Source organism: Emiliania huxleyi (assembly GCF_000372725.1).
Source record: "Emiliania huxleyi CCMP1516 chromosome Unknown EMIHUscaffold_184, whole genome shotgun sequence".
In the NCBI taxonomy this organism is placed as follows: Eukaryota; Haptophyta; order Isochrysidales; family Noelaerhabdaceae; genus Emiliania; species Emiliania huxleyi.
Genome location: NW_005200746.1, coordinates 134,918 through 147,083, shown reverse-complemented (window position 1 = coordinate 147,083; position 12,166 = coordinate 134,918). Strand labels below are relative to the sequence as shown.

The 12,166-nt window shown below is 66.6% G+C and overlaps 4 protein-coding genes across 4 annotated transcripts in view; 3 read left to right on the top strand and 1 right to left on the bottom strand.

The window, feature by feature from the left end:
- EMIHUDRAFT_456535 (hypothetical protein) overlaps positions 1 to 1,336 on the bottom strand; it is a gene marked incomplete at its 5' end in the record, with an annotated part of 2,996 nt that extends 1,660 nt beyond the window's left edge. Inside the window, 4 exons of the mRNA XM_005782923.1 lie at positions 94 to 135; positions 604 to 647; positions 791 to 855; positions 925 to 1,336. Coding sequence (XP_005782980.1) covers positions 94 to 135; positions 604 to 647; positions 791 to 855; positions 925 to 1,336 — 563 coding nt within the window. The remainder of the gene's footprint in view (positions 1 to 93; positions 136 to 603; positions 648 to 790; positions 856 to 924) is intronic.
- A 1,955-nt stretch (positions 1,337 to 3,291) lies between these two features.
- EMIHUDRAFT_456534 (hypothetical protein) lies at positions 3,292 to 7,065 on the top strand (the record flags this gene model as incomplete). Its single annotated transcript, XM_005782922.1, has 9 exons — positions 3,292 to 3,624; positions 3,692 to 3,799; positions 4,112 to 4,158; positions 4,303 to 4,456; positions 4,675 to 4,803; positions 5,259 to 5,383; positions 5,649 to 5,727; positions 6,029 to 6,072; positions 6,295 to 7,065. The coding sequence occupies 9 exons, from the start codon at positions 3,292 to 3,294 to the stop codon at positions 6,953 to 6,955; spliced, it is 1,680 nt and encodes a 559-aa protein (XP_005782979.1). The 3' UTR covers positions 6,956 to 7,065.
- A 125-nt stretch (positions 7,066 to 7,190) lies between these two features.
- On the top strand, positions 7,191 to 9,653 carry EMIHUDRAFT_232717 (hypothetical protein; the record flags this gene model as incomplete). Its single annotated transcript, XM_005782921.1, has 4 exons — positions 7,191 to 8,665; positions 8,873 to 8,909; positions 8,963 to 9,495; positions 9,587 to 9,653. The coding sequence occupies 4 exons, from the start codon at positions 7,191 to 7,193 to the stop codon at positions 9,651 to 9,653; spliced, it is 2,112 nt and encodes a 703-aa protein (XP_005782978.1).
- Positions 9,654 to 11,429: 1,776 nt separating this feature from the next.
- EMIHUDRAFT_232715 (hypothetical protein) lies at positions 11,430 to 12,165 on the top strand (the record flags this gene model as incomplete). Its single annotated transcript, XM_005782920.1, has 3 exons — positions 11,430 to 11,456; positions 11,535 to 11,599; positions 11,952 to 12,165. The coding sequence occupies 3 exons, from the start codon at positions 11,430 to 11,432 to the stop codon at positions 12,163 to 12,165; spliced, it is 306 nt and encodes a 101-aa protein (XP_005782977.1).
- Between the last annotated feature and the right edge of the window lies 1 nt (position 12,166).

Sequence of the window (12,166 nt, the reverse complement as noted above, 5' to 3'; positions counted from 1 at the left end):
TGGCTTCGCGGGGTCAGGGGGAGAAGACGGCGGAGAGAGGTGGCAGCGGGCTCGGAGGCGGCGGCGAGGGCGGGGGCGGCGAGGGCAGCGCGCCGCTCTGCGCCCTGCGGGTGCGTCGCGTGGTGCGACTCGTGCCTGCGAGCAGACGGTGCGAGCTGGGGGTGCGAGCAGACGGTGCGAGCTGGGGGTGCGAGCTGAGGGTGCGAGCAGAGGGTGCGAGCTGGGGGTGCGAGCTGAGGCTGGAGGGCCGTCTCTCTATTCCGCGAGACGGCGAGTGCACAGCGCAGACGCGGCGTCGAATACGGCGGGATGGCGTCGAATACGGCGGGATGGCGTCGAATACGGCGGAATGGCGTCGACTACGGCGGAATGGCGTCGAATACGGCGGAATGCGCGTCCCCTCGGGCGCTGCTTGGAGTGCGGCGGACGACTCTGCGCCAGGGGTGCATTCTCCACTGTGCATGCATGACTGGTGGTGTGGCCGTTGGGGTGGCGAAGCCCCCTGGCTGCGCCAGTCGCTGCGGGTAGCTGACTTGGCGACATGCGTCGGGTCTGCGGCCTTGAGCGGTGTCTGTGTCTGTGCAGCCTCTGGAGGCGCCGCACCCCATCAGGAAGCGCAGGCCGTACGAGAAGGACCACAGAGGCGCCTGGAGGCGGCGGCGGCGGCGGCGGGTGGGGATGCTGCGCGTCGGGCGGCGGCGGCGAGCGAGGTGGGGAGGCGGCAGCGGCGAGGGCGGTGGGAGGCGGCAGCGGTGGGGGCGGTGGGGCGGGAGGAGACGTGGCAGCGCGCCTCTGCGGGGTCGTCCCCTTTGTCAAAGTTCGCGCTCCACGGGAAGTGGAAGTACGCCAGCGCGCCTGCGAGAGGCCTCCAGGAAAGGTCTGGGACAAGTCTGCGCTCCGCGGGACGGGGAGGAGTACACGCACGCAGCGCGCCCGCGTGCGACGCATGCGTCCACGACGGCCGCACGTCCCACACGGCTCGGACCAGCGCCGCGCATTCCGCAGGGCTCAGGGCGCCAGCGACGGACACAAAGTACGCCGTCGACCCGTTGAGCACCTGGACGGGCTTGTCGCCTCCATGCCGAAAGCGCGGCGGGTCGAGACCCACGGCGAAGAGTGCCATCGGGCCGGCAAGACCGACGCACGTGGCTGGAAGCAGTCGCCGCCAAGGCAGCAGCGCGGCCGCGGTGCAGGCGAGCGCGACCAGAAGCAGGCCAGCGTCTGCGCGGAAGTAGCCGAGGAGCGGCACTGGGAGGAATAGCTGGCCCGCAGCAGTCGTGGCACGAGCGGCGACCCAAGAGAGGAGCGCGCCGATGAGCGCGCCGCGCAAGAGCATTCGGCTGGAAGTGGGATACCTAGGGCCCTTTGAGGGAATTCGGCGGCGACGGAAGCGGCCGGCTAGTGCTCATTCGAGCGTCAAAAAAAAAAAGTTTTCGGCGGCGACTGACTGCACTCCAAGTGCTCCAAGTATCGGCTTTTTGCCTATGCGCGCGCGACTTGCACTCTTTCGTGCCGCTCGCTCGCCGGTGCGCGGGGCATGGCCTCCCGCGCGGCTCGCGCTCACTCGGCCTGCCTCCGCCTCACGGCTGTTTGAGCACGCCATGGGTCCGCCTGGTGCGGCGCTGCTCGCTCGCTGCGCTGCACAAAGCTGCGAGAAGCAGGGTGGCCTCCTGAGCTTGAGCATTGCGCAGCGCGGCTGCTGGTGCTCGAGGGCGGCCGTGCGGTGGCGTGAGGGCCTGATTGGTGGTGACCTCCTGCTGCATCAGCGTGCGCAGCATGCTCCCTCACCCGGTGCTGAGACATGCTGGTGGGCGACTGGCGCCAGCTTCTCAGTGCTGTCCTTGGCGTTGTGCAGCATGTCGCAATACTCCTGTTGCGCTGACCGGCGCGCGGGGTGCGTCGTGCCGCGCGTGGAGCGAGAGGCTCGAGGCGCGCGGCTGTCGGTCAACCCCGCGACGCATGCGCGCCGCCAAGGCTGCTCGACAGGCGACTGGCATTGTGGCGACGCGGTCGCCGCTACTCCAACTTCGCTTTGCCCCCAATCGAATTCCGGTCGGTTATAACGGCGGAAGTTTGGTCGGGGGGTACGGCGTCTGTATTCTCGTATTATTTCAAACAAGGTATGGGGGGGGGGGACGTATTCCCGTTCACTAACTAGCTCCGAGTAGAGGGGGCGTCCTTGCAGTTAAGTAAGGGGAAACCTGGTACGCGGGTCCAACCCTCGGAGAGTATTCTTTAGCTCCGAGTAGAGGGGGCGTTCCGCAGCTAGGGGGACCCACAGCGCGAGGGGGGAAAATTCCGCCGCTGGCGGCTGGGGGAAACCCGGAGCGCAGAACTAACCCTCGGAGACCCGTGTTATGGCCCTGCGAACGCGCACCCCCTTAGGCTGAACAAGCTTTTCCTCTCGCACCCCGTCTGTTTTCCTTTCCTTTTTTCTCTACGACACCCTTTTTTCTTTTCTATTTTCCCGGGAAAACTCCGTGGAAATCGTCAAATTTTGGGCTCTGAGCCGAGTCTGAGGCTGGTTTGGGCCCCAAATCAGCCAAATTTTAGGCCAAATCGGCAAAAAGACAGGAATTTTGCGGAGAACCCGTGTAAACCTGGAAATTACCCTGCGACCGCCTAGGTATTTTGTCGATTTCCTCAATTTTGCCTCAGATTTTGCCCCAGTGCCCAGACCAGCTCTCAGACTCAGGGAAACTCGCGAGTTTCCAGAATGGAGCACCAAACACCCTCTGTTTTCCCTGGAAATTTCCGGAAACGCAAAGTGCTGGGGACCCTCTGTTTTCCTGTTTGCTTGCCGGAAAAGCTTGTTCAGGCCAAGCACCCCCCAGGGCTAGGGCTCTCTTGCCCTGGCGCAGAAGGTGGGCAAGCTGGTGCTCGTGATCACGCGCGAGCAGGAGCAGCAGGGGCTCATGTACGACGGCTCGGTTCCGTTCATGCTGAACGGGCGCAAGTTCCGCCCGCCGGTGCGCGGCGTGTGGTTCGCCGTGGCGAGCAAGGGGTACGCGGTCTTCGCGTGGGCGTCGGCCGCGGGCGTGACGCATCGCAAAGGGTTGAAAAAGAAATCTTCGTTAGACAAAAGGTGAGAAGCCGGGAAAGGCGCGAAATAATAAACATAAAGAAAGAAAGAAAACGGCGGAAAACCCAAAGGCACAAGGGAGGGAACGCTCACGGCACGCCGCCACCAACACAGGGATATCATATTTGTTCATAACATCGAAGGCTAAGCTCAAAAAAAGAAAAAGTGCGAAAAGCACTGCCGCCCAAAAGTCCGACGGACTGAGTACGATGAAGTTCGGCGCGAAGATCAAGTCGCGAGTGGCGGCGCTCGAGGCCTTCATCTCTAGAGACGCCTTCATCGACTACGACGGCCTCAAGCGGATCATTGACGACGGCATGAACGAGTCCAGCAAGCGCCTCACTTGGAGGCGCGAGTTTCATGAGCTCTATCTGGAGGAGATTCGTCGCGTCCGCTCCTTTCTCGAAGGCCAGGCGCAGGGCCACTTCATCGCCGACGTGTTTGGCTCGCATTCCAAGGCCCGCGTGCCTCTCAACGTGCTGCTCGACTTTGTCGAACTAAACAAGGCCGGGTTCGACAAGATCACCAAGAAGTTTGACAAGGTCCCGGGTCGGGGGGGCCTGGGACCCTCTCCGTGCCACAGCCCTGATCCGACAGCCTCCCTCGCAGATCGCGTGTTACCTCCACGTCCGCTGGAAGCTGCTCGGCGTAAGCATCGACACGAAGGACGAGCTGATCGATCACCTCCGGATGCGGAACGCCGTCATGCACCGAACCGTGCGACCCGCGTGGCCGACGAGGCCAGCTCTCTGCGGCACTTCTGCCTCCGTCGGCAACCTGTAGGTACGCGCGAGAGTTCGAGCCCTTGGCGCTGCGCGCGCTCACGCTCCGGGAGCGAGGCGCGGCGAGACACTTCCGAGACACTTCCGAGACACTTTCGAGACACTTCCGAGACACTTCCGAGACACCTCCGCGAAGCTCGTGCTTAGGCGCGCGCGCGCGCACGCACGCACGCACACACACACACCCACTCACTCACACCGCTCACCCACGCGCACCGGGCCTTGCACTGTTCATGCCGTGGGCTAGGCCGTGGGGCTCCTGTCTTCTATTGCAATAGACGTTGAGTCGCGAGGGTTGCCTAAACCTTGCCCCACCACCTTGTGTGTGCGCGCGCTCGCGCGCGCGCGCGCGTGTGTGTGTGTGTGGAGAAGCTTACCTCACTTCACCATAGGCGCGCGCGCGCGGCGGGCCTTCCTGGCGCTGCTCGCTCTGGCGAGCTCGGCGCTGTACGCGTCGGTGTCGCACTCGTCGCGGGTCGAGCTCGCGGAGCTGCCGGACATCGCGGTGGTCGCGATGCCATGGCACGCCTCCCTCATCCTCGGAGCCGGCTGGCCCTTCATCTTGCTTGCGTGGCTCTCTGGCCACACGGGAGTCGCGCCCGGCTCCGCGCTGCAGGCGATCGAGGGGCACTCTCTCGGGCCGCCTCGGGCCGACTCGGGCAATCTCGGGCGGCTTCGGGCGATCTAGGGCCACCTCGGGCAGTCTCGAGCCGCTTCGGACCATCTCGAGCCATCACGAGCACAGCACTCGAGAGCCTCGGCAACACTCGGCAACACTCGACCCCACTCGAGCCTCCTCCCGCGCCGCAGCTCGTCGTCGTCGTCTTGCTCTGCGCGGCGGCGGCCGCGGTGGTCACGTCCGCGCCGCCGCCGCCCGAGCCGGCGTCGGGCCTGTCTTGGGGGTGGTGGACCTTCCTCGCCATCTGCAGCTTCGCCAACGTGCGCATCCTCTCCGAGATCTGGCCGCGTGACCTGCAGAGGCGGGAGGCCGAGCTCACGGCCGCGCGGGCGGCGCTGCTCGAGCGCTCCTTCCCGGCCGACTTTGACCCGAGCGGCAGGCAAGCACGCACGCACGCACGCACGCACGCACACGCACGCACGCACGCACGCACGCACGCACGCACGCACACGCACGCACGCACGCACGCACGCACGCACGCACGCACGCACGCACGCACGCACGCACGCACGCATGCGGTCTCCACCGCCGCCGCCTCCCCCGCCGCCGTCTCCGCTGCCGCCTCTCCTTGGCTACTGCTTTCACCGCCGCCGTCGCCGCCACCACCCCCAGGCTGGCCGTGGTGAACACGCTGCCCTCGGCGCTCACCGCGCTGGGCGGGCCGGCGCGGATCGGCGCCCCGCCCGCCGCCTCGGAGGCGACCCGCCGCTACCAGGCCGAGCTGCGCTGGTGCGCCCTCCTCTACGTCGCCGGCTGCGGCATCCGCGCCGTGTGGCCGCGGATCGACGTCGAGCGCGTCTGCTTCTTCGACTCGCCGCTCAGCGTGACCCTCGTCGGCCGGTCCTCCCCGCCCTCGCCACCACTGCCCTCGCCGCCCCCCCACGCCGCCGCCACCATCACCGCCCCCCGCACCACTCCCGCCCTCAGCCCCGCCCTCGCCGCCTCCACCATGCTCCCCCACTCCCGCCCCTCCTCTCCCTCTCCCGCTCCCCCACTCTCGCCCCTCCTTCGCTCAGTGCCTGCCTCCCTGCTCTCGTCTCGCAGCCTCGCGCCCCGCACAGCCTCCCCTCGCCGCCCCGTCACCTCCCCCTCCCCCCTCCCGCAGCGCGGTCGCCACCGTCGCGGAGCTCTGCCTCGCACACCAGCTGGGCCTCGTGTTTGGCCGCCTCGGCGCAGACTTGGAGGCGGAGCATACCCGCCTCCCCCCCCCGCTGCTTGCCTCTCCTCTCCTCCCTGCCGCCTCTCTCCTCCCCGCCGCCTCTCCCCTCCCCTGCCGCCTCTGCCCCTCCGAGACGCATCCTGCGGCCGAGCCAAGCGCTCGTCGCTGCTCCGCGCGCATGCATGCAAAGCCTCCTCGCCGTGCTCCGGAGGCTGGCCAAACCCTCGTTTCAGCCGCCGCCGCCGCTGCTTGCCTGCTCGACACACCTCTCTCCTCACCATCCCTTCCCGGCTTTGACTGCCTGCCCGCCTGCTGCCCCCTCCCAGAGCCCCGCGCTCGTCGGCCTGCTCCACCTCACCGACACCGCGAGGTACAGTTCTCCCGCCATTACCACCAGCCCCCCCCCCCCCCACCCACCCACCCACCCATCCACCCACCAACCCACGCCCACACACAAGCGTGACGGCCCCATCACCAGCGACGCGCAGCTGCAGTGGGATGCGCGGGAAACGAGCGCACTCCGCGCCGAGCGCGCGGGGCTCTCTCTCCCTCACGCCCTCGCTCCTCACCCTCCGAGCCGCGGTGTCCCCAGGCGCGCGCACGTCCGCTGCTGCGAGGCCACGCGCGGGCTGGGCCGCGCGTGCTTCCCCCTCATCTTCGTGGCGCAGTGCTGCTGCTGGTGCGGCATCACGACCACCCGGCAGGTCTGGCACGGGCTCGAGGAAAGCATCTGGGCGGCGCTGGCGGCGGGCATGCTCCCGGCCCTCCTCTTCGTCGGCAGCTGCTGCGGCGCCCTGGCCGGCCGACCCGCGTCGGCGGAGCTTTGCTCGAGCAGAGGCGACAGCGGTGGGCCGCTGCTGGCGGCCCCCTTGCGGGTTGCGATCCCGGCGGGGCTCGGCGCGACGCAGCGGTTTGCGCGCGTCGGCAGCGTGTGCAGCGTCACCTTTGTCGCCTTCATGGTGTCGGTGGACATCCCGATGTACCTTGCCCGCTGGCGGGCGGACGAGGAGCGAGGGCACGCCTACCTTAGCGTCTGGGAGGGGCTGGTCGACTCGATGCGCTGCGACCGCATCTCGCGCGACTGGGCCGTGTGGCAGGAGGACGTGCCTTGGATGTCCGCCTACTTTACGGCTTGCGTCTGGGCGAGCTTATGGATCGCGTGGGCGGCTCCCACGCTCGAGCTGCCGTGCGACGACGACGACGACGAGGAGGAGGAGGAGGCGAGCTCTTCGAGCAAGGAGAAGCGCTCGTGAGAGCACGCACCCAACCGTCCACGCACACCAGAGTCTTCAAGTGTACTTCTTCCCCAGTGTACTCTCTCCACCACCGCAAGGTAGTTTTGTTTTCGTAAAGCCAACCGTTCAAAAACATGTTTCCGCGTGTCCCTCGCAAAAAGAAATATGGGCGTGACTCTTGCCCGCCGTTTTGGCTTTTGCGGGCCACGGGGCGCCCGCCATCCCCATCGTTGTCTCTAGATACTGACGTACAATGCGCGACGAGCGGCCACTGTTCATCGGCCTTGGCACCCGCGGCACGGTGCAGCAGCAGCTCTACCTAGCACAGGAAATGCAGCGGCGAGGGATCTCGCCACTCCTCGTTGCCATGCCTGTCCACGCGCGGCTGGCAGGACGCTCTGGCGTGCCCTTCACCCCCATCATGGAAGACCGAGTTGACCCTGCCAGTGGTGTGACCGCATCAGCAGCGGAGGCTACCCAGTACCTCGTTGGGCTATACGCGGCGCACGCGGAAACCTTCATGCAGCAGGTCTCCGCAGCAGCAACGGAGCACCGAGCCACATGCGTCATCATCTCTTCCAGCATGGTCTACTTCCTCGGCTGGCTGCGGCGGCAGCGCCTGCCGATTGTGCACGCGTGGTACCAGCCCATGAGGTGGAATGGCGGCCGCAACCTGGGCGTGAGCTACGATCAAGTCCATCCAGGCCTCGATGCCGACTTTGTTGCTGTCCGCACCGGGCCCCACGCGAGCGCAGATCTTCATTTGCTCGCCTTCCCGTCAGAGTGGTCGGCGACGCACCTGCCTGGCGTGGCCGGCACCGCGACGGGCTTCTGGCTGCCGCCCGCAGACGCTCAGCTCGAGCTGCCGGGCGAGGAGCTGCGCGCCTTCTTGGGCGCGGACGGCGCGCCTGTCGTGTGCCTCAACTTCGGCAGCATGCGCGCGTACGAGCAGCCTTGGGCGGCGGAGCTGCTCGCGGCACTGCGCGACCTGCTGTCTCGCGGCGAGATCCGGTTGCTCGCCATCGGCCGGCTCGTGCCGGAGGCCGTGCGCTCATGGCAGCACACGGCGTGGGTGGCGTCGGTCGCTCACGCGCATGTGTTCCCTCGGTGCGCTTGTGTCGTCCACCACTGCGCCTCCGGGACGGCTGCGGCGGTGCTCGCGGCGCGCGTGCCGTCGGTGGCGGTGCCGTACGCCCAGTGGCTCGACCAGCCGCACATCGCCAGCTGGCTCGAGCGCGAGGGCGCGGGCGTGCATGTGCGCGATGGCTCGCGCAGTGAGGCGGCGTTCGCCGCGGCGGTGCGGCGTGTGAGCACGGATGTGGCGTTGCGGCGCGGTGCGACGGCGCTGGGCGAGCGCTGTGCGCGGGGCGGCGGCACCGAGGCCGCAGTCAGAGCCATCACGGCGCACCTGGCCCGACTACCGCTGGCTCCCGCAGCGGCAGGCGAGCTGGTGCCATCGCCAGGCAGCGTGGACGGCGAGCTGACGCTGGAGGCGGTGCTCTCGCTGGCGCGCCGCGCATCTGCCGAGTGGGTGACGGCCGACACTGCGCTCAACGAGCTCGACTCGCTCGAGGCGCTCGAGCTGCACGCGCTGCTGGAGGCGGCGGCGGGGAGGCCGCTGCCGACGACGACGGTGCTCGACGACCAGACTGCGAGGAGGAGCTCGTCGCACGCGCGCCCGTGCACGCAATCGGTGGGATCTGCGACGGCGGGCTCATTGCTGCACTGGTCGCGGCCCGCCACCCGGAGTTGCGCGTGTATATCAACATCTGCGGCTCACCGTGGGAGTGGCTTCCGGCTGCTCTGCGAGAGGCGCCAAGGATTCAGGTTCGCTCCCTCCACCTGCTTGGGCGCAACGATGTCGTGCTGACTACCCAGGAGCTGATGAGTCTGGCCGCAAGGTGCGAGCTCGCAAGGTGCGTGTGGCATCCTCAGGGGCATTCTGTTCCCCTTCTTGGGCCACGGCTGTTGGGTGAGCTGCGCGAGGTAGTTGGGGGTGGAGAGAGTGACTACCCACCGTCAAAGGAGATGATGGCGGCGGGACGCGACGACGAAACGCAGCCCGACGGCAAATTCGATTCGATGGCGATGCTAATCAGCTTGTCGGGTGAGCCGAGCCCGCAGATTGTCACAACGCTCCACATGTACGCCATCGCCTCAACCTTCGTGATGTTCCACCACGCCGGCCAAGCGCTGCTGAAAGACATCGTGCCCAGCAGCACGATCGGAATGGCCAATCAGATGTCTCCTTTCAACTCCTTTGCCCTCATGATGGGCGTATGGGACCGCGCACGAGGGGTGCCTTGGGCCCGCGTCAGGACCGAGTTGCGTATCTCAGGGATGCTCCTCTTGCTCACATACTACACGGCGTTCCCCGAGTGCATCGCCGCATTGTACGTGTCTTGCGGCTGGTCGCCAGCCCTCTTGGCGTCGGACCCCAGCGTTCGCGCCACAGCCTCGGACGGCTCAACGAACGGTCTCATCGGTCGCTTCACCGCCCCGTCTTGGTGGTTCCTGGCGGCGATTGTGTATCGATCACTGGCGTATTTGTCGGCTCGGTGTGGAGTTCGAGCGCAAACCCTCGGCGCAATCTCTGTCTTCGTGCACTTTGCCTCCGGCCCTCTCGGCTGGGCGCCATGGCCGATGCAGCGAGGCCCGCTCCATCGCCTCGACAGCGGAGGTTGGTGGACAATGGTCGCCCGAGCTCTTCCCCTAGCGCGGCCACCAGCTGATCTGTGTCACCTGTGGATGTTCTACGCCGCAGTGCCGCACCTTCTTCCGCGCGACTTTCCGGCCACGCCCCTGCCTCGGCACCTGCCACGTTTGGTCTTTGCTGTCGTGGCTGTTGTCGCTGGCATGGTGTACAGGCACACCAGCGCCTTCGGATCGCTGCCCTACGCGTGTGCCGCAGATGGCATCCACCGGCAGCCTGCGTGCGCGCGCCTTGCTGCACGGGGGTCGCTCTGGAGTGCGCACGCACTCTTTGCGGATGCACTCTCGATCTGCACGCAGCTTGTGATGCTCGTTTGCTTTGCAGGCTTGCTCCCGCGCCGTCGAGTGCCACTACTCACCAGCGCCGGCCAGGGGCCGCTGGCAGCCTTCTTCCTGCACATCTACCTCACGCCTTGGACGGACGTGCTCGGCCACCGTGTGCTGGGAGGGTTTGCAAAACTACTCGCGCCCATCCCGATCATGGGCCTTGCGAGCTGTCTGACGATCGTTGCCGCCCTCGGTCTATGCTTCTTGCTGGTTTGTGCCTTCGCTGCCATTGGCCGTGTGGTGCATCGCGTCCTGGACGCACACGCGGCGAAGATTCCTGCAGCAGTGTGTTTGCTACTGTTCGGAGTAGGACAGCGACGTGACGTGCTGGCGCCAACGTGCACTGGAGAGGCATGCGCCCACAACACGATGGTGTCGCCATCCATTTGCCCGGTATGCGTCGACGCGAGTGGCGTGCTAGACGTTCGTTGCTGCTCGGCCGGTCGCACCCGAGTGCTGTTCATTGGCAATTCACTCTTATCCCATTTGCCGGAGGCTTTCGAGCTTGTCGCAGCTAAGCTCCGCCTCCGCGTGGTCGTGTCCTCGGTCGCCTTGTACGGCTGCTGCCTCCGCCAAACGCTCTCTCAAAACCAGACAAGGCTTGCGCTCAGCGATTCGCAAGGTTGGGACTTTGTCGTTCTTCAAGAGTTCTCGGACCTACCCACCCTCCGCCACGCGCGTCAAACGTTCTGGCATCGGGCCCTGCGCGATGTGAGGGCAACCCTTAGGGCATCCTCTCACCGACGTGCCAAGTTGGTGCTCATGATGACGTGGGGGCGCGCCCGTGGATTTGAGCGGAGATGTCCAGCCCAGCCGAAGTGTGTGGCCAACCTGGGAGCACCGGCACCGGCACCAGCAGTGCTCGAGCTGCTCGACGACGAGAAGGCTCGAAGGTGTGCCCAGGCGGGGGACCTGCGGCCAAGGCTAGGATCGTTTGCGTGCATGACGTACTCTCTGAGCCGAGCCCACCTCGCCACGCTGCGAAGAGGCCTCGCCGATGCCGTCGCTCCGTGCGGGTTGGCGTGGTTGCGAGCGCGTCGCTCCGCTTGGTCGCTGTCAGACACACGCGCTTGTACCGGGATTATCGATCGCGAGTACTCCCGTCCATCTCCCATCAACCTCAGCGACTTCCCACAGACACCTGCAGTTGCCCCTCGGATTGGTCGGAAGGAGCTGTATGCACGTGGCGACGCGATTCACGCTTCTTCGACGGGGGTGCGTCTCAACACTGCCGTCATCATCCTGACTCTGTTTCCTGCTATCGCGCGAGATGATCTCACACAGGCGCTCACCCGCTTTCGAGTGCAAGGCCAGCTCATCGGGACCTCGCTGGCGAGATGGCTGACTCAGATTGCAAGTGACGCGCGCGAGAGCTGCGGCCACGCATGCAACGAGGCGCGCGCTTGAGATGGGTTAAGGGGCAATGAAGCTGTGCCCACCACCTGGTGACAAAATGCGTATTGGGTTGTGCTTGTGGCTTGTGCGTGCTGTGCGGCGCGGGCCCCGCGCGTCTCACGAGTCACGTCATAAGTCACGTCACACGGCGTGGAACCGTCAGGGGTTGCGCTTCGTTGCGCTTGCGGTGGAGACTGTGTGGCATCTGGCATTGTTGACTGAGCTGACGTGACGGTTTTAAAATCGTTAAATCACCGCCGCCCGTAAACCGCAATAAACAACGAGCGAGACGGTCCCGCGCTGTCCCCAGGGACTCCACTCTGCATGCAGCCACGGCGGCACGGGACAGCGGCCTAATTATACGCGCCGCCTTCTCTCTATATCTCGCGCGGCTGCTCTCTTCGCCACTCCGAGGGGCCATTCTATGCACCCGAACGACCCCCCAACCCTCAGCCCCGGCCCATACCGACGCGATGGCCCCGCGCCCACCCACAGACACAGCATGCGTACACACACACACACCTCGCCAGAGCGGGACGATCGCGCCTGATCGCGCCCCGACGCTCGCTACCGCGGCAAGCGCCGGCCCCGGCCCAGCGGCGACTGGCGGCGGCCGCGCTCACGCGGACTGCGCGTTGCGCCGCGAGGAGCGAGTCCGCTTCGAGATTGGCGTCGGCTCGGGGAGCTTGCTTCTGGCGCCGGCCGGCTCCGGCTCCGGCGCGGCCTCCGGCACGGCCTCTGGCTCGCGCGTCGACGCGCGGGGGGAGGGGGCGCGGAAGGAGGCGCGCGCCTGAG